This window comes from Argopecten irradians, chromosome 2, assembly GCF_041381155.1.
Source record: "Argopecten irradians isolate NY chromosome 2, Ai_NY, whole genome shotgun sequence".
Classification (NCBI taxonomy): Eukaryota; Metazoa; Mollusca; class Bivalvia; order Pectinida; family Pectinidae; genus Argopecten; species Argopecten irradians.
In genome coordinates this window covers 46,591,907-46,618,489 of record NC_091135.1, presented here as the reverse complement: position 1 = coordinate 46,618,489, position 26,583 = coordinate 46,591,907, and the positions used below count along the sequence as shown (strand labels likewise).

The window sequence follows — 26,583 nt, the reverse complement described above, 5'->3', positions numbered from 1 at the left end:
CTTTCCAAGATGTCTGCGCCCATATAAAAAGTGCGGGGAAATCAGTTTCTTATATCAGATTGTTTTTATGCACATTCTTTTGTAGAATTTGCCATTAAAGACAACAAAATGGCAGATTATGATGACGATGACAACATGTGGGATGAAGCTGGTGGAGAGGTATAACTTTGAAGCAACCGAAAACATTTTTGCTGATAGGCATATTCAGACTGATATTGATTTTTCATTTGTTTTGAAAACATTTCAGAATAATTTTGATAATGACCACTAGATACTATTGCGATTTTTCAGGTTATCTTGCTTTATGAATACCGCCGTTTTTACTTCAAACTCTTTAAGCATCTATATAGCGGTGTAAACGGCTTTTCCAATAATTATATTTAGAAATATTTACCAAAACAATAAAATAAATGAATAAGTATATTAAAAGTCGTCGGATGGTAAGTATTTTACAAGTAATTTATAGAACTAGCAGTCAGATTCAATATAAAAGATTGAGAATATATATTTGTGGAGGTTTCATTGCAATAAAAAAAATAAAAGCCCCCTCACCCCATTCCTATTCCAACAATGTTAGAGGTATGCCTATAGCATGACCAGACACTTTTGAAACATTACGTCTTGTCTAACCTCTAACTTGCGATAAGCCATTACCCGATACCGAGGGCTAAATATTCAAAGTTGGGATTGTGACAATACAAAACATTTAAATTACATTTAAATAGTCATCAATGTCAAATGCATACCTCTTTTTCATAAATTAACAAATATTTTGACTCTCATGTGAGTAGCCCATTCCAAGAAAAACACAAAAGAACAAAGGCAATAGAAAAATAGATAACATTAAAATAGTTGACACATGTAGCATGCATACAGTGTAAGAGATAAGAAAATGTCACAGTTGACAAACATTTTAGGAAATGGATGTACTATCATTTTACCTATAAGCTACATTTAGCTACTGTAGTAGGTTAGTGGGAAAAAATATTACACTTCAACTTTTCCAGAGGAACCCTAATGTAAAGTCAGTTATGTGATAAGTTAAACTGCACGGAATGTTAAAGTGGAATAAACATCATAAAATCTTAACCACCACCATACTTATTAAACTCTGATTTATTTGTTTCTGCAGTCCCCTGATTTAGAAGATGAGGAAGAAACCATGGCGATCCACCAGGAGTGTATTACTGCATTTGAGTCCAAAGATTTTATCATGGAACCTGGTGTTTTTCAGTTTTTGAAAAGGTAACCTTGTGATGTTCAACTGTTTTAGTGACAAGAATTCTGAAAATTGGTGTTAAGCCATCTCTTATTTCCCTTTGTATTGTTGCAAAAATTAAAAAAACAAATGTTTTATGTACTGTTATCCTTTAGAAGAAGTATTAATAATATATTTATGGCTTATTTGAGGGCTTCAAAATTGTGAAAGTATGTTAACATTGCAAACAGCCAAAATGCTATGCTTGTAAAATGAATTTCAACCAATGAAACATTTCTTATGTACATGAAGTTTAAAAGCTTGTTTTTGAAATTTTTCATATAAAATTTCTGTTCTGCTAATTGAAAGTTATTAATAATAATTACTTTGTATATGTATGAGATCCATTATAAGAAGAGCAGACTTTATATTCTTCGACATGGTAGTATTGAAATATATTCATTATATTATAATTAATTTTCTTCTTTGATTTGCACATTAATCTCTTTACCTTGATGCTACATTTCAGTTTCCACACCTGACTTGTCAGTTATTTTTTTAATATTACTCTGTCTTTAAAAGGTTCCTACAAGCAGGTGGCTCTCCAGAGAAAGTTGTGGAAATGTTGTCAGAGAATTACACAGCAGTAGCCCAAACTGTCAACCTTCTGGCTGAATGGCTTATACAAGCTGGTTTGTATTATTTTATATAACACTTAGTAACATAGGGACATTGATTAAGTGTATTACATGTTTGTCAGTAAAGCCCTCTGTATTAACCTATACTCATATAACATTGACAATCATAGAGATTGATAAGGTTTATGAAATGTTCCGTCCATAAAACTATCTGAAATCTATTTCTACATAAAATTATTTCTGTTGCCAATATCATTTGAAGATGTTTGTATTGGCTATGACATTTTCAATTTTTTGTCACTGATTCACTTTTAGGCAACACAAGTATCACATACTAAAACAGTCACTGACATTTAATTTTACCTATACAGTATTTCAAATCTTGACTTACCAAAGAAAAAAAATTAGAATCTATTTCATATGGTCCTTATGATCTGAACTTCATACTTTAATTTTGGGTTCACCCTAGTATGTCTCACATCAAAACTAGTACTATCACATTTCCCTGACATTTTATTTACAAGTTTAGGTTTGGTGTTTGATGCATCTTTCACTTGGGATTCTTTTATACAGTTCTGAACATTCAAATCTGAGTCAGACATTTTGTTATTTGAAGGTGTGGACATAAAAGTTGTTCAGGAAATGGTTGAAAATCATCTGAAAGCTATGATCCTTAAGCACTTTGATCCTAAAAAGGCTGACTCCATCTTTACAGATGAAGGAGAGGTATGAATTTAAGTTTTCACCAAATGATACTTCATAGATCTGAAAGCTAAGTCAATAATTTGTGATGCAATGATGTCTGATTAATAACTATTGAAATCAGTTACTAACTGTAACAGGAACAAGAGAAGCATGATACTAGTCTTGCATGTAGTTATACCCCAATGTTTATTGACTTTATAAAAAGACCAATCACCAAAAATAGATCATTTAGTAACCATATCACTGTACTCTGTCTCACAGGGACCTGGCACGGAAATTTTTAACAAACAGTATACATATATATATTATAGTATCAAGGGTATGAACTCGGCGGTCGAGAAAAACGGACCTATTTTTTCAAAACTTTGATTATTTTGATAAATGGGCTCTATACACCATTGACGTATATCTTACCTTAAAGAGAAATAATCTATCTTTCCATTGAGTGTTTGATGAACCAACAATTGGCCAAGTATTGACGAAGTTATGGCTTGATGAAAAGGGAAATTTACAAAAAATATGCTAGGTAGACATTTCCCCGAGACATTTTTCTCTCGGAATGCTTCTCGATTTTACATATCGTGACTGCATTATGCAAATTATGTAGTGTTGTGCTTGTCAGTAAAATCAAGAAACGTTCCGAAGAACAAATGAACATGGCGGTGATGGTTAAAGTAGGTGAGCTACACAATGTTTAAATGGAGTTTCTACAAAGTACTGGTCATGACACCTCCAAAGGAGATTGTGGATGAACACAGTTATGGGTACTGTTTACCACCACAAGCGTAGATTTTGTGATTTTGGCTTGGTTTTTGAGGTACCCATTAGATGGGAGACGACATTTCGACCGGACAGGGAAATGTCTACCTAGCATATTATTCGTAAATTTCCCAATTCATCAAGCCATAACTTCGTCAATACTTGGCCAATTTTGTTCATCTAGCACTCACTAGAAAGATAAATTATTTCTCTTTAAGGTAAGATATACGTTAATAGTGTACAGAGCCCATTTATTAAAATAATCACGTTTTAAAAAAACAGGTCAGTTTTTCTCGACCGCCGAGTTCATACCCTTGATACTATAAAATATATGTATACTGTTAGTATAAAAAATCGTGCCAGGTCCCTGTGCTCTGTCTGCAACCAATACTCCTTTCCCCGTTTGGTCTCAATCACACTAGTATCACAGCCCAGACCTGCTTCCTCAATGAAATCTTCAATTATCATGTACTACAAGGAAGCTTGCATTTGAAATCATTTTGTCAACAACCACACCAATTGTAACAGTTGAGAAAGTCTTGTGTTACCAGTTGGGATAAGACCTTTGATCCTCAGACCTCAGAATTGTGTAATTACTACTAATTCCGACAGAAAACAAAATGTAAATTATTATGAAAGCTTTCTTTAGTTACCTCAATTTGAGCAATAATCTCTGTATTCCAGACTCCTTCATGGCTGGCTGAGATGATAGAATTCCCTACGTGGAGAGAACTGTTCTACAAACTGGCAGAGGACTATCCAGACTGTCTGATGTTGAACTTCACAGTGAAGGTATGTCATTAGAACAGGTCATCAGCCATCGGGTGATATGGTATGACCACAATTTGCAATGTACATTTGATACCATAGAGGCAAGAGTTCAGTTATAATCCTGTAGCAGATGTAAACAAATATCTATGAAAAAAAGATATGGGTAAAAAAAAAAAAAATGTAGGTACAATACATTACAGAATACAATACAAATCAATATTTGTTTTATTAAAAACTGTAAAAATGATATTGTGACTGATGGGCAGGTACTGGGTAAGCAAAATGTCACATTTAAAGTAAAATTACACAATAATTCCAATTCCAGTTTATCCTTTTTCTCCTTGTCTTGTAAAGCTCTATTTGTTTAATGTTTAGTTGATATCGGATGCTGGCTATCAAGGGGAGATAACCTCAGTTTCAACAGCTTGTCATCAGATAGAAGTGTTTTCCCGTGTGTTGAGGACATCTATCACTAGTTTACTAGAAGGTGGTGAGGAGGCTGTGAAAAAGAATCTGCCTGAATTTACAGTAAGTCACAAATATCCTCTATTTCTCTGTAGTTCTATGTTATTACTGCAGGTCTTTGTATATTATTGTAGTTCATTTTTAAGGTTTACAGGGCTTTATTCATTTCATTATTCTTTCAAACATACAGCTGAAAAGTTAATGTTAGGGATGAACACATTTTTGTTGATGACACCATTGATATTGCTTTCTCAGGCCTAATAAATACAGTGGACCCTCGATAATCCGGACACCTTCGTTCCCAGCCTAAACCGTCCGGATTACGAGTTTTCCGGACTGCCGAATTCCGTGTTCTTGTCAATTAAATTGTCACGTACGAGTTACTCCCCTTGACCTTGTAATCGATGATAGGCTTTTATGTAATGTACGTGTATCATAATTAATACTTCGTTTGTTATGATTTATAGGTATTTTTATATCATTACGTTAAAAATATTGAATAAACATATTTCTTCTTCAAAATACGAAACCTAAAGCCATTGTTAATTGTGTACTATGTATGCATATAGCTACGTATCCCACTCTGGATCTATCGTACGGCAAATTGCCTAACAAAGGATCAATATCATCTACGTTCTTGGCATAAAAAAACTATGATAACAAATAGTTGTGAACATTTTATGAACTCATATAATTGTTATTTTGTATAATGTGTGTTTTTAATGACCATTTCTACAAGTCTTTGCTTTCTGATTTACAGACGTTTGTAACAACCACGCGCCCGTTCACGTCTAACTTCGTGCACAATATGTCACACACGTGTAAATGGCATATGCCGTAGCCTTTATATCTTATACCATAGGCGATGAATTTGAATAGATTCACATACATTTAAAATTCTTATTAATTTTGTGAGTATTATCTCACTTTATTGTATCCGATACTCATAGCGATATATTCTGCATGCGAAACAAGTAAGGTATCTACAGCATACGTACCCGTACCCAAGCTCAAACTGCATGTTTAAAAGCGTGTGGCTAAACATATATTGCGTATCTCAATAACAACACTGAAGTTTGATCTCCTATAGAAAACCAATGAACCGTTACATGACTGCATGTACCCGTGTGAAAGGTGTTCAGGTAAACGCCCGTGGCTATGATCTGGCAGCCGTCGTTATGACAACACACTCAGTGTCAAGTGATTGTGTGTATTGTACACATGACTGTAGCTGGCCTTGGATTTTCTCGGCACGTGGCGACAACAAATTGTCCGGATTATTGCGGGAATTTATTAACGAAAATGACATTCCGTTCCCAAAATGGAGTTCCGGATTCTGAATACGAATTTCCGGACTAGTGAGTATAAATAACGTTACGGAAATCCGTTCCCTGACATTTCCGTTCGGATTGAGAGTTTTCCGGACTACCGGCTTCCGGATTATCGCGGGTCCACTGTATCCGTACCCTGACTGAAATAATTGGGTAATTGGATTATGTATGCAGAAATCTTGGTGTCTTGAAATCAGGAATAATGGACACATGCTGAACTACCCTAATGTATGGTGTCTTGGATTCAGTTGATTCAGTTTTGAATTAATGTAACTCACAGATAACTCTAAACTGTCTTCATGAATATGTTAACTGTAATTCTATTGTTGTTGATGGTTTCTTTACAGAAAATGGTTTGTCACGGAGAACACACGTACCTATATAGTCAGGTGTTAATGCACATTCTAGCTAACGAACCTCGTGGGGGATCCAACATCCGCAGATTATGTCAGGAACTACAGAATGGGGCCAAGGATCGGTCAGTATATTTCCATATTCTGCACCTACGTGAATACAGTTGAAGAAAGTCTTACTTTTAGTTTGAATGATACATAGAATTGTTTTTGCAGAGACTGGCTTTTCATTGTTTTTCTGTTAACAATATTATATAAGATAAATTTGCCTTGCTTGATCTGACCTGGGATGAGATTAGTGTTTTTATTTAGCCTATGAATATGAGAATCTGTTTGACATTTCCAGAGGTCTTGATGTGACGCCGATCACCTTGGCCCTCAGTGGAGCTGCTGCCTACCCACGGGCATGCTCTGCCCTCTCCTCCATGTTGTCAAGACATGCTCTCAACCCTGCTGATATCTCTATAGTAAGTATCCTCAAATTTCTGTTGATAGGAAAATCAGACAGTAAAGTTAGTTTAGATACAAGATCAGCTCAGACTCCAAGGCAGTCAGTGTTAAGGTTTTTAGGTTTGAAATGGCACTAGCACAGATTGGTCTGTTTCTCAGCTTTGTGAGACTCCTACAAATATCCCCAACCAAGAAGATATTGGCAATAAAGACCAAACATGCCAGAGTTACATTGACCAACTCTTGAACTAAACTTTGATATTTCTGATTTTCATTGGTGGTGCAGTGCTGTTATTCAAATTCAAACTATTGCTCCATTTTAATAGCTACCATTTCCATGCATGTAGATTTAATCAACCTTGTTAACATCTTCATTTCTTTGTAGCTCTTTAATATGTACTCTGAAATGAATCCACCTCCTGTCGACCTGATCAGGGTTCCAGCTTTTCTCGGTAAGTAGATTTAAAGATCTTCATGAGATCTTAAATTCTTTACCAAGATGTTCTTCAGTAATAAACATGTTCAGAGATGATCTTGTCTATAACTAATTTCCAATACATATTGCACTCTTGTTTTCCTTTTTCTGATTACTGGTTTCCAAGGAATTTGTGACAATACAGCGATATATAATGACATATTTTGCTATTTTCTTGGTAATTACGATAAATAATGAGTGCTCTCTTGTAACATAACATTGTTTAAGATTGTTTTGAAAGAGCCTGTGAAACGATTGTTTGGAAAAATACACACTCATTCATATAAAGTGAACAAAAAATTCTGTATGAATGTTTTGCCCCCTCTTCAGATCTCCTCATAGAAGCACTGTTTAGACCATCATCACGAATCAACCCAGAACACAAGGCCAAGTATGTTTATGTGTTAGCGTACGCTGCCAGTGTAGTGGAAACATACAAGAAGGTATATCTTACTTTTCTTCTAAGTAAACTTTTAAAATCTTATGGAAAAGGTTTGGTAAGAGTCCTTTCTCTTTATCAGTAATGTTAACTGAAATTGGAATACTACAAGAATATGTTTTAGATATGTTCATGATAATTAACATTATCAATATTAATGGGAACTCCTGCATGTCATTTCTTTAAGCATGTTATCAAACAGATTACTGTAGACCAACTTTCTTTTTCGCAGTTATAACATTTTACAATTTCTATTTTAGAACAAGTTTGTGAAGATTTAACATTTAAATGTAAATATCTATCAATATAAGTGAAGTTTATATACATATATGATTTGCAGAGATAGATATTCACGAATTTACTGTGATTGCGAAATTTGAGAAAGTAAATTGTACATAAATAAAAGTTGGTTTACAGTACTACCACTAGGTAGTTGTACACAATGATTCTATCGTATTTGTTTAGTGTCTATAAATCATGGTTTATATATGAACTGATACTATAAAATCAAAATTAACGTTAAAATGATAGAACAATAATATGAATTACAGGGACAGCGGAAGAATATCGATCGTGGGGAGTTAAAGCCGACAACACAAGCTCTTGAGAGAGTACAAGCTTTATGTGCTGAGAATAAAAGCTCTTCAGAACTTATAGCTGATGTCTCTACACTCTTCTTAAATATCAAGTAAGAATTGTCAATCTCAAATGATTTATTCTAAAAACTCAACTTGTATCAATAACTTTTGCAAAAAAAAAAAAAAAAAAAATATTAAGGAAACTGGAGATAAAAGTGGGGAAAAAAAAACATTATTTGATGAAGGCATAGTCAAACTTTGTTACCACCAAACTAACCATTGTTGAAGAGGTTGAATTGACTAAGTCTTTAAGATTTAAAATTTTCAGTGTGATATTGGTGGGCACTATTGCAGTTCAATATGAAAAATTAGTTATAAAATCAAATTGGATCTTTCGAGAAGAGTAACTAATCACAAGGTTGAACTGTTAGTAAACTAAAGATTTAACACCTAGTTTGTTAATATAAAATGTTGAATATTATGATTTGTTATTGTTGTTTTCCCTAGATTCCCTGTGATAGCCTTTGGAGTGCTGAAGTGGGTGGACTACACGGTCACAGACACAAGTTACTTCAAGTTAAACACGGACCACACTCCCTTACATCTAGTGCTCATCGACGAGGTCAGTTTACCTTAGACATTTTTGTCTCAAGGCAGTCCTCAACCCTGTTGGTATAAATTATTCTAAAAACTGATCATTTGGTCACATGATTTTTAACTTACCAACCAACTGAGTGTAAGCCTATCTTTATGGAAGTAACCCTGGTAGATAGCCACTATATACATATTTGACTGGAAATTATCATTTCCATCATTTAGTTTCTGCTTTTGCATAGCTCTCAGCATAAAAGAAGTGGGACGACTGGTTCACCTGTTGTCAGTGTGATGGGGTGGGGTAGAAGTGGGACGAGTGGTTCACTTGTTGTCAGTGTGATGTGATGGGGTAGATGTGGGACGAGTGGTTCACCTGTTGTCAGTGTGATGTGATGGGGTAGAAGTGGGACGACTGGTTCACCTGTTGTCAGTGTGATGTGGTGGGGTAGAAGTGGGACGACTGGTTCACCTGTTGTCAGTGTGATGGGGTGGGGTAGAAGTGGGACGACTGGTTCACCTGTTGTCAGTGTGATGGGGTGGGGTAGAAGTGGGACGACTGGTTTGCCTGTTGTCAGTGTGATGGGGTGGGGTAGAAGTGGGACGACTGGTTCACCTGTTGTCAGTGTGATGTGATGGGGTAGATGTGGGACGAGTGGTTCACCTGTTGTCAGTGTGATGTGATGGGGTAGATGTGGGACGACTGGTTCACCTGTTGTCAGTGTGATGTGATGGGGTAGAAGTGGGACGACTGGTTCACCTGTTGTCAGTGTGATGGGGTGGGGTAGAAGTGGGACGACTGGTTCACCTGTTGTCAGTGTGATGGGGTGGGGTAGAAGTTGGACGACTGGTTTGCCTGTTGTCAGTGTGATGGGGTGGGGTAGAAGTGGGACGACTGGTTCACCTGTTGTCAGTGTGATGGGGTGGGGTAGAAGTGGGACGACTGGTTCACCTGTTGTCAGTGTGATGTGATGGGGTAGAAGTGGGACGACTGGTTCACCTGTTGTCAGTGTGATGGGGTGGGGTAGAAGTGGGACGACTGGTTCACCTGTTGTCAGTGTGATGGGGTGGGGTAGAAGTGGGACGACTGGTTTGCCTGTTGTCAGTGTGATGGGGTGGGGTAGAAGTGGGACGACTGGTTCACCTGTTGTCAGTGTGATGTGATGGGGTAGAAGTGGGACGACTGGTTCACCTGTTGTCAGTGTGATGGGGTGGGGTAGAAGTGGGACGACTGGTTCACCTGTTGTCAGTGTGATGGGGTGGGGTAGAAGTTGGACGACTGGTTTGCCTGTTGTCAGTGTGATGTGATGGGGTAGAAGTGGGACGACTGGTTCACCTGTTGTCAGTGTGATGGGGTGGGGTAGAAGTGGGACGACTGGTTCACCTGTTGTCAGTGTGATGTGATGGGGTAGAAGTGGGACGACTGGTTCACCTGTTGTCAGTGTGATGGGGTGGGGTAGAAGTGGGACGACTGTTTCACCTGTTGTCAGTGTGATGGGGTGGGGTAGAAGTTGGACGACTGGTTTGCCTGTTGTCAGTGTGATGTGATGGGGTAGAAGTGGGACGACTGGTTCACCTGTTGTCAGTGTGATGGGGTGGGGTAGAAGTGGGACGACTGGTTCACCTGTTGTCAGTGTGATGGGGTGGGGTAGAAGTGGGACGACTGGTTCACCTGTTGTCAGTGTGATGGGGTGGGGTAGAAGTGGGACGACTGGTTTGCCTGTTGTCAGTGTGATGTGGTGGGGTAGAAGTGGGACGAGTGGTTCACCTGTTGTCAGTGTGATGGGGTGGGGTAGAAGTGGGACGACTGGTTCACCTGTTGTCAGTGTGATGGGGTGGGGTAGAAGTGGGACGACTGGTTCACCTGTTGTCAGTGTGATGTGATGGGGTAGAAGTGGGACGACTGGTTCACCTGTTGTCAGTGTGATGGGGTGGGGTAGAAGTGGGACGACTGGTTCACCTGTTGTCAGTGTGATGTGATGGGGTAGAAGTGGGACGACTGGTTCACCTGTTGTCAGTGTGATGGGGTGGGGTAGAAGTGGGACGGACTGGTTCACCTGTTGTCAGTTGTGATGGGGGGTAGAAGTGGGACACTGGTTCACCTGTTGTCAGTGTGATGGGGGGGTAGAAGTGGGACAACTGGTTCACCTGTTGTCAGTGTGATGGGGTGGGGTAGAAGTGGGACGACTGGTTCACCTGTTGTCAGTGTGATGTGATGGGGTAGAAGTGGGACGACTGGTTCACCTGTTGTCAGTGTGATGGGGTGGGGTAGAAGTGGGACGACTGGTTCACCTGTTGTCAGTGTGATGGGGTGGGGTAGAAGTGGGACGACTGGTTCACCTGTTGTCAGTGTGATGTGATGGGGTAGAAGTGGGACGACTGGTTCACCTGTTGTCAGTGTGATGGGGTGGGGTAGAAGTGGGACGACTGGTTCACCTGTTGTCAGTGTGATGTGATGGGGTAGAAGTGGGACGACTGGTTCACCTGTTGTCAGTGTGATGGGGTGGGGTAGAAGTGGGACGACTGGTTCACCTGTTGTCAGTGTGATGGGGTGGGGTAGAAGTTGGACGACTGGTTTGCCTGTTGTCAGTGTGATGTGATGGGGTAGAAGTGGGACGACTGGTTCACCTGTTGTCAGTGTGATGGGGTGGGGTAGAAGTGGGACGACTGGTTCACCTGTTGTCAGTGTGATGTGATGGGGTAGAAGTGGGACGACTGGTTCACCTGTTGTCAGTGTGATGGGGTGGGGTAGAAGTGGGACGACTGGTTCACCTGTTGTCAGTGTGATGGGGTGGGGTAGAAGTGGGACGACTGGTTCACCTGTTGTCAGTGTGATGTGATGGGGTAGAAGTGGGACGACTGGTTCACCTGTTGTCAGTGTGATGGGGTGGGGTAGAAGTGGGACGACTGGTTCATCTGTTGTCAGTGTGATGGGGTTGGGTGTGTTTGTTCTGTGTCTCTGGCAGCATGCTTCAGTGAGATAGCACTATAAAAAGGACAAGAGTCACAACATAGACATACTGCAGTCTCCCTAAACGTTCACACACACAACACACCACATACACAGGGGTCCATCCTGATATGAAACCAACCAATAATCCTAAGTGGAGGCAGTGATTTAGATTTTATGATATGGACCTGCTCTTTTAATGCAAATAATCACTTATATAATCGCCTAAAGGATCTCATGTAGGTAATAAGATGGTCAGGCTTATGTTACAAATTAATTATAACATTTCAGTTCATTAATTGATGTTAGAATCTCTTTACATTTTAGTTTAAACCAACCTCAGGGCCAGGGTAATGTTGTGGTGCAACAATTGTCCATTCGTCTATCGTTCTCCGTTAATGACTATATCATTAATTATCAGTATCAGAGTCTTTAGCCAATTATGTTTTGAACAAAGCCTCACAAAAACAATATTTTCAAGATTAGGAGCATTGAAGCCCTATAACCCCTACAATAATGATATTTATTCGGTAAGTTCCTCTGATGAGAAAATTGCCAGTCATTCAGATTCAAAGTCAACAGGATCAAATCATGGCAGAGAGCTTCAAAGTTTCAGAAAATGACATTGACCCATACTCAAGGTCAAATTCTATCTTATTTTAAACAGGGTGAGTGAAAAAAGACCTTTTGTTATAGCTTTGAAATGTCTTTGGAATCAAAGTACATATATCATTCTCTGATAGTTTGTTGTGCATGTAATATGCTCTGATTATGAAATTAAATTTGTTAAGTAGACTGTACCTTAAGCCTGTGTGTGTTGTAGATTGTGACAAACCACCACCTTCTCCATCTGAAAGCTCTGGAACTACTGGTGAAGCTGTTCGAGTCTCAGTTTGAAGAGCTTGATGTTCTAGTCCGGGTAAGTACATACTCTACTCACTGTAATATTATAGTTATCATTAAATCTGTATTAAATCCAATAAATGCCCCATCTTTTAAGGCCTCATGTTCACATACCTTGAATTTAAATGTACATGTACATAAAATGCAGTCTGAAAATTTGAATATTTCCGTATTTTCTTGTTTTACTTCTTTTGCTAATTGGTTTATGGCTTAATTTACCTTGTCCTAGTTAATAGAGACCTCAGACCCTGATCACTTTGTCTTAGTTAATAGAGGCCTCAGACCCTGATCACCCTGTCCTAGTTAATAGAGACCTCAGACCCTGATCACCTTGTCCTAGTTAATAGAGACCTCAGACCCTGATCACCTTGTCCTAGTTATGAGACCTCAGACCCTTCACCTTGTCCTAGTTAATAGAGACCTCAGACCTGATCACCTGTCTATTAATAGACCTCAGCCCTGATCACTTGTCCTAGTTAATAGAGACCTCAGACCCTGATCACCTTGTCCTAGTTAATAGAGACCTCAGACCCTGATCACCTTGTCCTAGTTAATAGAGACCTCAGACCCTGATCACCTTGTCCTAGTTAATAGAGACCTCAGATCCTGATCACCTTGTCCTAGTTAATAGAGACCTCAGACCTGATCACCTGTCCTAGTTAATAGAGACCTCAGACCCTGATCACCTTGTCCTAGTTAATAGAGACCTCAGACCCTGATCACCTTGTCACTAGTTAATAGAGACTCAGAGACCCTCAGACCCTGATCACCTTGTCCTAGTAATATGAGACACTCAGACCTGACCTGATCACTTGTCTAGTTAATAGAGACCCTGATCACTGTCTACCCTGATCACCTTGTCCTAGTTAATAGAGACCTCAGACCCTGATCACCTTGTCCTAGTTAATAGAGACCTCAGACCCTGATCACCTTATGTCTGTCCTAGTTAATAGAGACCTCAGACCCTGATCACCTTGTCCTAGTTAATAGTAGAGACCTCAGACCTGATCACCTGTCTAGTTAATAGAGACCTCAGACCCTGATCACCTTGTCCTAGTTAATAGACCCGATCACTCAGACCCTGATCACCTTGTCCTAGTTAATAGAGACCTCAGACCCTGATCACCTTGTCCTAGTTAATAGACCTCAGACCCTGATCACCTGTCTAGTATAAACAACCTGATACCTTGTCCTAGTTAATAGAGACCTCAGACCCACTGATCACCTTGTCCTAGTTAATAAGATAGAGACCTCAGTATAGGACCTCAGACCCTGATCACCTTGTCCTAGTTAATAGAGACCTCAGACCCTGATCACCTTGTCCTAGTTAATAGAGACCTCAGACCCTGATCACCTTGTCCTAGTTAATAGAGACCTCAGACCCTGATCACCTTGTCCTAGTTAATAGAGACCTCAGACCCTGATCACCTTGTCCTAGTTAATAGGACCTCAGACATCACCTTGTCCTAGTTAATAGAGACCTCAGACCCTGATCACCTTGTCCTAGTTAAAGACCTCAGACTCTGATCACCTTGTCCTAGTTAATAGAGACCTCAGACCCTGATCACCTTGTCCTAGTTAATAGAGACCTCAGACCCTTATCACCTTGTCCTAGTTAATAGAGACCTCAGACCCTGATCACCTTGTCCTAGTTAATAGAGACCTCAGACCCTGATCACCTTGTCCTAGTTAATAGAGACCTCAGACCCTGATCACCTTGTCCTAGTTAATAAACCTCAGACCCTGATCACCTTGTCCTACTTAATAGAGACCTCAGACCCTGATCACCTTGTCCTAGTTAATAGAGACCTCAGACCCTGATCACCTTGTCCTAGTTTTTTTCTCTTTCAAATTTTTTTTATTCTCCAAAAACATCATTAGAAACAATACACAAATTTAACAGTGAAGAAAACATATGAATTGATGGAATGTACAAACAGTCATTCATAAAAGATATTATAATTATATATTTCTTTATGAAAAAAAAACAAATTGTTGAGTTATAAAGGAGAAAATATAAAATCTGAATGTACAACATTCACTCACACTTCCACACATGAGCTGCATCGAATTAAAGTGCTATGATAATCATAAAATAAGTAATTTTAAGTGTTCCCACCTTTTATTGAAAACATTTAGAGTTAGATTTTTTTTATTGGTATACTCATCTAACCTGAAATAATATTCAAGATCTCTTTTAAAACTTATGACAGATGGGGGATCATTAGTATATTTGAGCTAATATATATGAAATTTGGCTAAAAGAACTAAAAAATTTACATTTGTAAATTTGTGACTTTGAAAACCCAATATTATTCCGATATTGGTAAGTCCTAAAGCAATTCCTGTCTTGGTCTCAACCCACAAGGAAAAATCTTCCCAAAAATTTGAGACAATACGGCATTCACAAAAAAGATGCATTAAAGTTTCAGAAATTCCTTTGCAGAAGGAACAAAGAGGAGAGTTTATTATTTTTATTGTATATAAATATTTATTTGTAGATATTATTCTATGTACAATTCGGTATTGAAACCACCGAAGTTTAGAATCAGAGGAAGATTTAAGTAAAATGGAGCATGCCTTCTTCCACCAGGAATGATCCGCCTGAAGATCAAGATCATATGACCATTTTTCTTGATAATTCTTTTTAACAGCTAACTTTTTAATAAAAATGTCATACACTGAAATACCACGTGTTTTATTTGTTAAAACCTTATGCATATGAGGGGGACAGTGTGGAAGAGTTATATCAGTTCTATGATTCTTAAGAAAAAACCATTTTGACAAAATAGCATTTCTTACACCATAGAAATTGGTGATCATTGGTTGAAAAGAGAATTTATCACAAAATTCCTCGTAATTTTGTATCAACTCTCCTTGCTCATTACACATGTCATAAACAAAATTTATTCCATTTTTTGACCATTGATCGGAAAAAAACTGACTTGTTCTGAATTTTTATATTTGGATTGAACCACAAGGGCTCATAAAAAGGATTTTCTTCTCTATTTAGATTATAGAATGAAAGAAGGTCAGCCAATACTTCTTTCCAAAACAAATTACTTATATTATTTGATTTAATTTTTAGAAAATCAGAACCAAATATGAATAGTGATGTTTTACTTTTATCCAGAATTGTTTCAAAAATAATATTGCAAGTGTTATTGTTGGTTATCAATCTCTTTATCCAGGCTATCACCTTGTCCTAGTTAATAGAGACCTCAGACCCTGATCACCTTGTCCTAGTTAATAAACCTCAGACCCTGATCACCTTGTCCTAGTTAATAGAGACCTCAGACCCTGATCACCTTGTCCTAGTTAATAGAGACCTCAGACCCTGATCACCTTGTCCTAGTTAATAGAGACCTCAGACCCTGATCACCTTGTCCTAGTTAATAGAGACCTCAGACCCTGATCACCTTGTCCTAGTTAATAGAGACCTCAGACCCTGATCACCTTGTCCTAGTTAATAGAGACCTCAGACCCTGATCACCTTGTCTAGTTAATAGAGACCTCAGACCCTGATCACCTTGTCCTAGTTAATAGAGACCTCAGACCCTGATCACCTTGTCCTAGTTAATAGAGACCTCAGACCCTGATCACCTTGTCCTAGTTAATAGAGACCTCAGACCCTGATCACCTTGTCCTAGTTAATAGAGACCTCAGACCCTGATCACCTTGTCCTAGTTAATAGAGACCTCAGACCCTGATCACCTTGTCCTAGTTAATAGAGACCTCAGACCCTGATCACCTTGTCCTAGTTAATAGAGACCTCAGACCCTGATCACCTTGTCCTAGTTAATAGAGACCTCAGACCCTCAGATCCTGACCTGATCACCTTGTCTAGTAACTCCTGATCACTTGTCCTAGTTAATAGAGACCTCAACTGATCACTTGTCCTAGAATAAGACCTCAGACCTGATCACCTTGTCCTAGTTAATAGAGACCTCAGACCCTGATCACCTTGTCCTAGTTAATAGAGACCTCAGACCCTGATCACCTTGTCCTAGTTAATAGAGACCTCAGACCCTGATCACCTTGTCCTAGTTAATAGAGACCTCAGACCCTGATCACCTTGTCCTAGTTAATAGAGACCTCAGACCCTGATCACCTTGTCCTAGTTAATAGAGACCTCAGACCCTGATCACCTTGTCCTAGTTAATAGAGACCTCAGACCCTGATCACCTTGTCCTAGTTAATAGAGACCTCAGACCCTGATCACCTTGTCCTAGTTAATAGAGACCTCAGACCCTGATCACCTTGTCCTAGTTAATAGAGACCTCAGACCCTGATCACCTTGTCCTAGTTAATAGAGACCTCAGACCCTGATCACCTTGTCCTAGTTAATAGAGACCTCAGACCCTGATCACCTTGTCCTAGTTAATAGAGACCTCAGACCCTGATCACCTTGTCCTAGTTAATAGAGACCTCAGACCCTGATCACCTTGTCCTAGTTAATAGAGACCTCAGACCCTGATCACCTTGTCCTAGTTAATAGAGACCTCAGACCCTGATCACCTTGTCCTAGTTAATAGAGACCTCAGACCCTGATCACCTTGTCCTAGTAAATAGAGACCTCAGACTGATCACCTTGTCCTAGTTAATAGAGACCTCAGACCCTGATCACCTTGTCCTAGTTAATAGAGACCTCAGACCCTGATCACCTTGTCCTAGTTAATAGAGACCTCAGACCCTGATCACCTTGTCCTAGTTAATAGAGACCTCAGACCCTGATCACCTTGTCCTAGTTAATAGAGACCTCAGACCCTGATCACCTTGTCCTAGTTAATAGAGACCTCAGACCCTGATCACCTTGTCCTAGTTAATAGAGACCTCAGACCCTGATCACCTTGTCCTAGTTAATAGAGACCTCAGACCCTGATCACCTTGTCCTAGTTAATAGAGACCTCAGACCCTGATCACCTTGTCCTAGTTAATAAACCTCAGACCCTGATCACCTTGTCCTAGTTAATAGAGACCTCAGACCCTGATCACCTTGTCCTAGTTAATAGAGACCTCAGACCCTGATCACCTTGTCCTAGTTAATAGAGACCTCAGACCCTGATCACCTTGTCCTAGTTAATAGAGACCTCAGACCCTGATCACCTTGTCCTAGTTAATAGAGACCTCAGACCCTGATCACCTTGTCCTAGTTAATAGAGACCTCAGACCCTGATCACCTTGTCCTAGTTAATAGAGACCTCAGACCCTGATCACCTTGTCCTAGTTAATAGAGACCTCAGACCCTGATCACCTTGTCCTAGTTAATAGAGACCTCAGACCCTGATCACCTTGTCCTAGTTAATAAACCTCAGACCCTGATCACCTTGTCCTAGTTAATAGAGACCTCAGACCCTGATCACCTTGTCCTAGTTAATAGAGACCTCAGACCCTGATCACCTTGTCCTAGTTAATAGAGACCTCAGACCCTGATCACCTTGTCCTAGTTAATAGAGACCTCAGACCCTGATCACCTTGTCCTAGTTAATAGAGACCTCAGACCCTGATCACCTTGTCCTAGTTAATAGAGACCTCAGACCCTGATCACCTTGTCCTAGTTAATAGAGACCTCAGACCCTGATCACCTTGTCCTAGTTAATAGAGACCTCAGACCCTGATCACCTTGTCCTAGTTAATAGAGACCTCAGACCCTGATCACCTTGTCCTAGTTAATAGAGACCTCAGACCCTGATCACCTTGTCCTAGTTAATAGAGACCTCAGACCCTGATCACCTTGTCCTAGTTAATAGAGACCTCAGACCCTGATCACCTTGTCCTAGTTAATAGAGACCTCAGACCCTGATCACCTTGTCCTAGTTAATAGAGACCTCAGACCCTGATCACCTTGTCCTAGTTAATAGAGACCTCAGACCCTGATCACCTTGTCCTAGTTAATAGAGACCTCAGACTCTGATCACCTTGTCCTAGTTAATAGAGACCTCAGACCCTGATCACCTTGTCCTAGTTAATAGAGACCTCAGACCCTGATCACCTTGTCCTAGTTAATAGAGACCTCAGACCCTGATCACCTTGTCCTAGTTAATAGAGACCTCAGACCCTGATCACCTTGTCCTAGTTAATAGAGACCTCAGATCACCTTGACCCCTGATCACCTTGTCCTAGTTAATAGAGACCTCAGACCCTGATCACCTTGTCCTAGTTAATAACCTAGACCTGACCCTTGTCCTAGACCTCAACCTGATCACCTTGTCCTAGTTAATAGAGACCTCAGACCCTGATCACCTTGTCCTAGTTAATAGAGCCTCAGACCCTGATCACCTTGTCCTAGTTAATAGAGACCTCAGACCCTGATCACCTTGTCCTAGTTAATAGAGACCTCAGACCCTGATCACCTTGTCCTAGTTAATAGAGACCTCAGACCCTGATCACCTTGTCAGTTATAAACCTCGACCCTGATCACCTTGTCCTAGTTAATAGAGACCTCAGACCCTGATCACCTTGTCCCTAGTCCTAAATAGAGACCTCAGACCCTGATGTCACCACTTGTCCTAGTTAATAGAGACCTCAGACCCTGATCACCTTGTCCTAGTTAATAGAGACCTCAGACCCTGATCACCTTGTCCTAGTTAATAGAGACCTCAGACCCTGATCACCTTGTCCTAGTTAATAGAGACCTCAGACCCTGATCACCTTGTCCTAGTTAATAGAGACCTCAGACCCTGATCACCTTGTCCTAGTTAATAGAGACCTCAGACCCTGATCACCTTGTCCTAGTTAATAGTAGACCTCAGACCCTGATCACCTTGTCCTAGTTAATAGAGACCTCAGACCCTGATCACCTTGTCCTAGTTAATAGAGACCTCAGACCCTGATCACCTTGTCCTAGTTAATAAACCTCAGACCCTGATCACCTTGTCCTAGTTAATAGAGACCTCAGACCCTGATCACCTTGTCCTAGTTAATAGAGACCTCAGACCCTGATCACCTTGTCCTAGTTAATAGAGACCTCAGACCCTGATCACCTTGTCCTAGTTAATAGAGACCTCAGACCCTGATCACCTTGTCCTAGTTAATAGAGACCTCAGACCCTGATCACCTTGTCCTAGTTAATAGAGACCTCAGACCCTGATCACCTTGTCCTAGTTAATAGAGACCTCAGACCCTGATCACCTTGTCCTAGTTAATAGAGACCTCAGACCCTGATCACCTTGTCCTAGTTAATAGAGACCTCAGACCCTGATCACCTTGTCCTAGTTAATAGAGACCTCAGACCCTGATCACCTTGTCCTAGTTAATAGAGACCTCAGACCCTGATCACCTTGTCCTAGTTAATAGAGACCTCAGACCCTGATCACCTTGTCCTAGTTAATAGAGACCTCAGACCCTGATCACCTTGTCCTAGTTAATAGAGACCTCAGACCCTGATCACCTTGTCCTAGTTAATAGAGACCTCAGACCCTGATCACCTTGTCCTAGTTAATAGAGACCTCAGACCCTGATCACCTTGTCCTAGTTAATAAGACCTCAGACCCTGATCACCTTGTCCTAGTTAATAGAGACCTCAGACCTGATCACCTTGTCCTAGTTAATAGAGACCTCAGACCCTGATCACCTTGTCCTAGTTAATAGAGACCTCAGACCCTGATCACCTTGTCCTAGTTAATAAGACCTCAGACCTGATCACCTTGTCCTAGTTATAAGACCTCAGACCCTGATCACCTTGTCCTAGTTAATAAGACCTCAGACCCTGATCACCTTGTCCTAGTTAATAGAGACCTCAGACCCTGATCACCTTGTCCTAGTTAATAGAGACCTCAGACCCTGATCACCTTGTCCTAGTTAATAGAGACCTCAGACCCTGATCACCTTGTCCTAGTTAATAGAGACCTCAGACCCTGATCAGACCTGATCACCTTGTCCTAGTTAATAGAGACCTCAGACCCTGATCACCTTGTCCTAGTTAATAGAGACTCATAGAATCCCCCGATCACCTTGTCCTAGTTAATAGAGACCTCAGACCCTGATCACCTTGTCCTAGTTAATAGAGACCTCAGACCCTGATCACCTTGTCCTAGTTAATAGAGACCTCAGACCCTGATCACCTTGTCCTAGTTAATAGAGACCTCAGACCCTGATCACCTTGTCCTAGTTAATAGAGACCTCAGACCCTGATCACCTTGTCCTAGTTAATAGAGACCTCAGACCCTGATCACCTTGTCCTAGTTAATAGAGACCTCAGACCCTGATCACCTTGTCCTAGTTAATAGAGACCTCAGACCCTGATCACCTTGTCCTAGTTAATAGAGACCTCAGACCCTGATCACCTTGTCCTAGTTAATAGAGACCTCAGACCCTGATCACCTTGTCCTAGTTAATAGAGACCTCAGACCCTGATCACCTTGTCCTAGTTAATAGAGACCTCAGACCCTGATCACCTTGTCCTAGTTAATAGAGACCTCAGACCCTGATCACCTTGTCCTAGTTAATAGAGACCTCAGACCCTGATCACCTTGTCCTAGTTAATAGAGACCTCAGACTCTGATCACCTTGTCCTAGTTAATAAACCTCAGACCCTGATCACCTTGTCCTAGTTAATAGAGACCTCAGACCCTGATCACTTTGTCTTAGTTGATAGAGACCTCAGACCCTGATCACCTTGTCCTAGTTAATAGAGACCTCAGACCCTGATCACCTTGTCCTAGTTAATAGAGACCTCAGACCCTGATCACCTTGTCCTAGTTAATAGAGACCTCAGACCCTGATCACCTTGTCCTAGTTAATAAACCTCAGACCCTGATCACCTTGTCCTAGTTAATAGAGACCTCAGACCCTGATCACCTTGTCCTAGTTAATAGATACCTCAGACCCTGATCACCTTGGCCTAGTTAATAGAGACCTCAGACCCTGACCTGGCCTTTTTTATTGAGACATCTGACATTAAACTAGTTAATTTAGACCTCTGACCTTAATGTGTTGTAGTTGGAGCTGAAGAAGACTGTCCTAGACAGGATGGTGCATCTGTTCAGTAAAGGCTTTGTACTACCAGTAGTCACATATGTAAAGAACTGTGTAGACAAGCCAGACACGGACATCTCCCTGGTACGACATTTTGTCACAGAGGTAAGCTTACTCACTCCTATTTTCAACGAGTATCCCATTTCCATTGCTTCCAAATTTTAGATGATTTGAGAGAGCATAGTCTAGATATAAAGTAGAACCTCATGTTGAAACCATTTGGCTATGGCAAAACTTTGGTCAGGACCATAAAAATACTCTTCATCAAAATATGACATGCATGTACATGTGTATTTATATACTGCCTGTCACTAGCAACGTACAGATACAAAATCTATAAATAACCTGTACATGAAAGCTAAATTAATATCATTTGTTGTTTTAGATCCTGGATATCATTGCCCCTCCATACACGCCAGAGTTCGTCCAGCTATTTCTTCCCCTGATAGAGAATAAGGCCATCACAGGCTCCATCAGGAATGAGGATGGCAGTGATCCTGTGTCAGAGTTCATAGGTAAATATTCAAAGTTCAGAGGTCATACATAGTAGAATGTTTTATTTTGTGTGTGTCATTCATTGATAAGGTGACATATAGGTATAGGCCAGCATCAAATGTTGACATCATCAATACGAAGGTTGTCTGGAAAAACATCTTTGTGTGATAACTCATGATGATCAAACAAAACATCATTCTTGCTTGGAATTGTTTTCCAGGTTCAGGAAGCTTTTAATAATATCTTAAAACTGAAAATTAAATCAATATTTCAGTTTAAATGCCTGTGCAAGCAACATATTCACTTGTTTGAGATTATTGTTGATAACAGTATGACTTTTTAAACTTAATCATTTAATGTCATTTAACAGAAAAAAACAAGGTTCCGCACATGAATTGTCTTCTATCATGCCTTTGTTATTTGTTTTTTAGGCCACTGTAAAATGACCTCGTACATCTGAGGAGAGATGTTTCTGAAGAATATGATGGCAAACTTTTGCAGCAGGCATGATATCCAGCTTTCTGGGACCATAGAAGAAAGATTGGATCAAGTCATACTAATGACTGGAGTAATACTGTGTCCGGGAAGGTTCAAATCTCCCCACCTACCAAAGCTGGTCTTTGGTAACATGGGATTCGATGGAGGAAGGGTTACTTGCCCGCTGGTTGGGCAGTCACTAGAACATTATGACACTGAACATAATCAATGCTACATCTTTTTCTGGAGCAGGTTCCCGAAATGTGAAATTGAGCTGCTGGACTACCGCGTCCAATTTTCAGCCATAATACTCATTAAAACAAAGTTCTTTGGAGACTGCCTGGAAATTAACAAGTTGTGGTGTCATACTCGACAAAGCTCTTGGAGGGTTTAAAACCTCTCAGAATTGTGTTTCAACAATACCATAAACATTTCAAGAGATTGATGTGTATATACAGTTGTTATTTTTTTATTTGTGAAAAACGGCCTTTATTTTGTTAGTTATAGATTTACTTATGTAGACAATAGGCAGTTGGTACATATAGGACACGGATGTAACATCAGTGCAAAATCTGGTATGTCCTTTTCAGTGACCATAGCTATTCTAAAAAGAACAAAATTTATACTGTAATCCTACTACTGGTATTGTAGGAAATATGATCAGATGTATGCTAAGTTAATACAGTTGAACATGTGCAATCTGACGTTTCATGTTCATATTTCATAAACAAGCGATACAGGCCACATAAGCCTCTTGTTACAGATATTCTGAACCAATAAAAGAATAACCAAAAATACTTTTCACAATATTTCTCTTTTTTAATTCATTATGAAATTATGTAATCAAATATTTTGATATATTCCCACGACTTGGAAATAAACTAAACTCATAAATATCTATAAAAAGTTGTGGATGATTTCACAGAGTAATGAGTGGTAAGACTGTACAAATCTCACCCAAAATGTACACCCACAACAAGTATTGCCATAGAGTCATACAACACATAAACAGGTTTCTACGAAACTTGACAATTGTACATTATACGTACCTCTCTATTTACAAATAAAACAAATAAAACTACTATTATATATATGGACTTGTGTTATTTTAACACAGATATATATATAACACATAATGGACAAGTTACTGAGGTACAATCTTATAAATAAATGTAAAATGACATTCAATCCTTTATCTAATCCACAAAACCACCAGTCACATCAAGCCTGGCTCTATGTAACTGCTCAGCTAGTTAAAATATGCACTACCAGGTCACCAACTTCTATCTAGACAAAATAAACTTTCTTCAATAGTAGAATCAACAATATGAAGTAGTTCAGTTAGTGTTAATGAAAATGTTAAGGAATTGAAACAGTCGGGCTCATGTATGCCTAATTATGAGATATGATGTGAATTGGCATCAGGCCCATCATGTAGCAACCAACAAACATTACAGTATTGGTAACAAAAACTGTGGAAACAGTCCAAGGTACAGTTCTATTTGAAACTTAATTGATGTAAAAAAAAAAAATACCAGAAAGATATACAGCTTTAAATTTGAAATTCCTCTGTAACTTTTAAGAACGGTATTGTTTAACTAGCAAAAAATATGAAATTTAAGAATTCTCTTACAATTTGTTTTCTACTTTGGTGGATTGCGTTGATATTTATATGGACAATAAATAGCCTGTTACAGTCCAGGAGGATGCCGAGTCAATACTGCTCATGTTACCAAACAAAAGCTGACTGTGAATGAATGGCTGTTACTCTTATATATAGCACTTAATTTAACACTGTTTACCTTAATTAGATATCATCATGACTCAATCTTAAATAATATAAATATTACTGACTTTCAGAAATATACTAATAAATCATTTTGATAATAAGAGATTGGGGATGTTTATATTATAGACAGAGTACAGTTATTTAAAGAAATAAGAAATAAATCAAGAACTCAAAGCTTGCAGTTCATTTGAAAAGCAAGCGATGTTCTTAAAGAACAAATCATTATCTTTATTTAGTATTTATCATAGCTATCTACACTGCTTAAGTTTATTGTGACAAGTTCTTCATCCTACAATAAATGTTTAAACACAATGAATACATTGTAAGGATGATTAAGCACCATTTCTGAACATTGCTGATGAGTTGCCTGTGGTTCCAAACACCCTATAAATATTTATGTCTGATCTTAACTACTGTCTGTCTTTCACTGAACAATAATCGGGGTAACTGCCTCACAAAAATGTGGAATACAAGTTAACAAGAGGTTAGCACGTCTACCAGCACTTTGATTATATATTCACATGTTACTATCTAACCTAACAATGGGTGAAGTCAGTCAGGCAATAAATGACGTCCCAAAAAAATGTGACCATTATGAGGCTATTCCATCTGATGGATGTAGTTGTCGATATTTCAAGATGCTCCACCGCCGCCAGAGCATAAATGGTGTTCATCATTTGAACAATAACTGGTGTTTAATCATGTATATATATATATACCGGTATGTCTAATTAACACAAAAAATAATGATTTTTTTTTTATTTTGCCTTTGGTGCATGGGCAATCAGTACTTAATTCCACATAGGATATAGTGCCATGGAATTTTTTCGGGATGCAATTAATTTTTTTTTTTTTTTTAATTTTAACTTAAAATAAAATCAGAAGCTCAAACTAAGTAACTTTTGTAACTGAAGAAAAATACTAAATCGTCTGCTCCTGTTTTTGATAGTGGAAAAAATACCATTTGTCGGCGGTGGAGCATCTTTAACTATTTTCTTGGTTTAACCTCAGCATAGACAACCTAAACAAGTAAATAATATATATATATATAAGCGTTATTCTATCTTTGTATGGCATCTATTGTCGATGTAGTAGCCAAAATTTTGCAAACAATCATTTTGCTAATGCAATATGACTAGCGCAATATGAAGATTGTCTGCAAAAGTCTGGGATCTATAAAGATCATACATTCCATAAAGATAATTTAATCCTTAAATATTTACCATTGTATGGTAAAAAATACTACATATAACTTAAAACAAGAGGCCCAGAGGGCCTGTATCGTAAAAAATACTACATATAACTTAAAAAAATCATGCAAAATGCATGGCCATATAAATGAAACATCACCAATATTATGATGGTATTGTAAATATAACATTAATTCTCCTGAAGTTACTATAATACTATAATTGCCGCTTACTAAGTAACAGGTGCTCCATACCTAGTAGTAACTCTGTCGCTTACAAAGTAACATGTGCTCCATACTTATGCAGTAACTCTGTCGCTTACTAAGTAACAGGTGCCCCATACTTATGTAGTAACTCTGTCGCTTACTAAGTAACAGGTGCCCCATACTTATGTAGTAACTCTGTCGCTTACTAAGTAACAGGTGCCCCATACTTATGTAGTAACTCTGTCGCTTACTAAGTAACAGGTGCCCCATACTTATGTAGTAACTATGTCGCTTACTAAGTAACATGTGCTCCATACTTATGTAGTAACTCTATCGCTTACTAAGTAATAGGTGCCCCATACTTATGTAGTAACTCTGTCGCTTACTAACTAACATGTGCTCCATACTTATGTAGAAACTCTGTCGCTTACTAAGTAACATGTGCTCCATACTTATGTAGTAACTCTGTCGCTTACTAAGTAACATGTGCTCCATACTTATGTAGTAACTCTGTCGCTTACTAAGTAACAGGTGCCCCATACTTATGTAGTAACTCTGTCGCTTACTAAGTAACAGGTGCCCCATACTTATGTAGTAACTCTGTCGCTTACTAAGTAACAGGTGCCCCATACTTATGTAGTAACTCTGTCGCTTACTAACTAACATGTGCTCCATACTTATGTAGTAAATCTGTCGCTTACTAAGTAACGGGTGCTCCATACCTATGTAGTAACTCTGTCGCTTACTAAGTAACATGTGCTCCATACTTATGTAGTAACTCTGTCGCTTACTAAGTAACAGGTGCTCCATACCTATGTAGTAGCTCTGTTGCTTACTAAGTAAC

At 39.2% G+C, this 26,583-nt stretch overlaps 1 protein-coding gene and 1 pseudogene across 1 annotated transcript; one reads left to right on the top strand and one right to left on the bottom strand.

Moving 5' to 3' along the window:
* Positions 1-23,361, top strand: LOC138315694 (negative elongation factor D-like). The gene is made up of 16 exons (XM_069256910.1): positions 1-159; positions 1,133-1,245; positions 1,781-1,890; positions 2,453-2,562; positions 3,985-4,092; positions 4,447-4,599; positions 6,215-6,345; positions 6,567-6,687; positions 7,056-7,122; positions 7,476-7,588; positions 8,136-8,272; positions 8,670-8,784; positions 12,527-12,622; positions 21,547-21,687; positions 21,968-22,097; positions 22,509-23,361. Exons 1-16 carry the CDS (start codon positions 109-111, stop codon positions 22,535-22,537), a joined length of 1,725 nt encoding a protein of 574 aa, XP_069113011.1. The 5' UTR covers positions 1-108; the 3' UTR covers positions 22,538-23,361.
* LOC138312804 (uncharacterized) lies at positions 14,845-21,505 on the bottom strand (annotated as a pseudogene).
* Positions 23,362-26,583: the final 3,222 nt, after the last annotated feature.

Coding starts and splice junctions, on each gene's coding strand:
- LOC138315694 (XM_069256910.1), top strand. CDS start 109: ATGGCAGATTATGATGACGATGACAACATGTGGGATGAAGCTGGTGGA. Junction 2,563..3,984: donor TCTTTACAGATGAAGGAGAG/GTATGAATTTAA, acceptor TCTGTATTCCAG/ACTCCTTCATGGCTGGCTGA. Junction 4,093..4,446: donor TGTTGAACTTCACAGTGAAG/GTATGTCATTAG, acceptor TTTAATGTTTAG/TTGATATCGGATGCTGGCTA.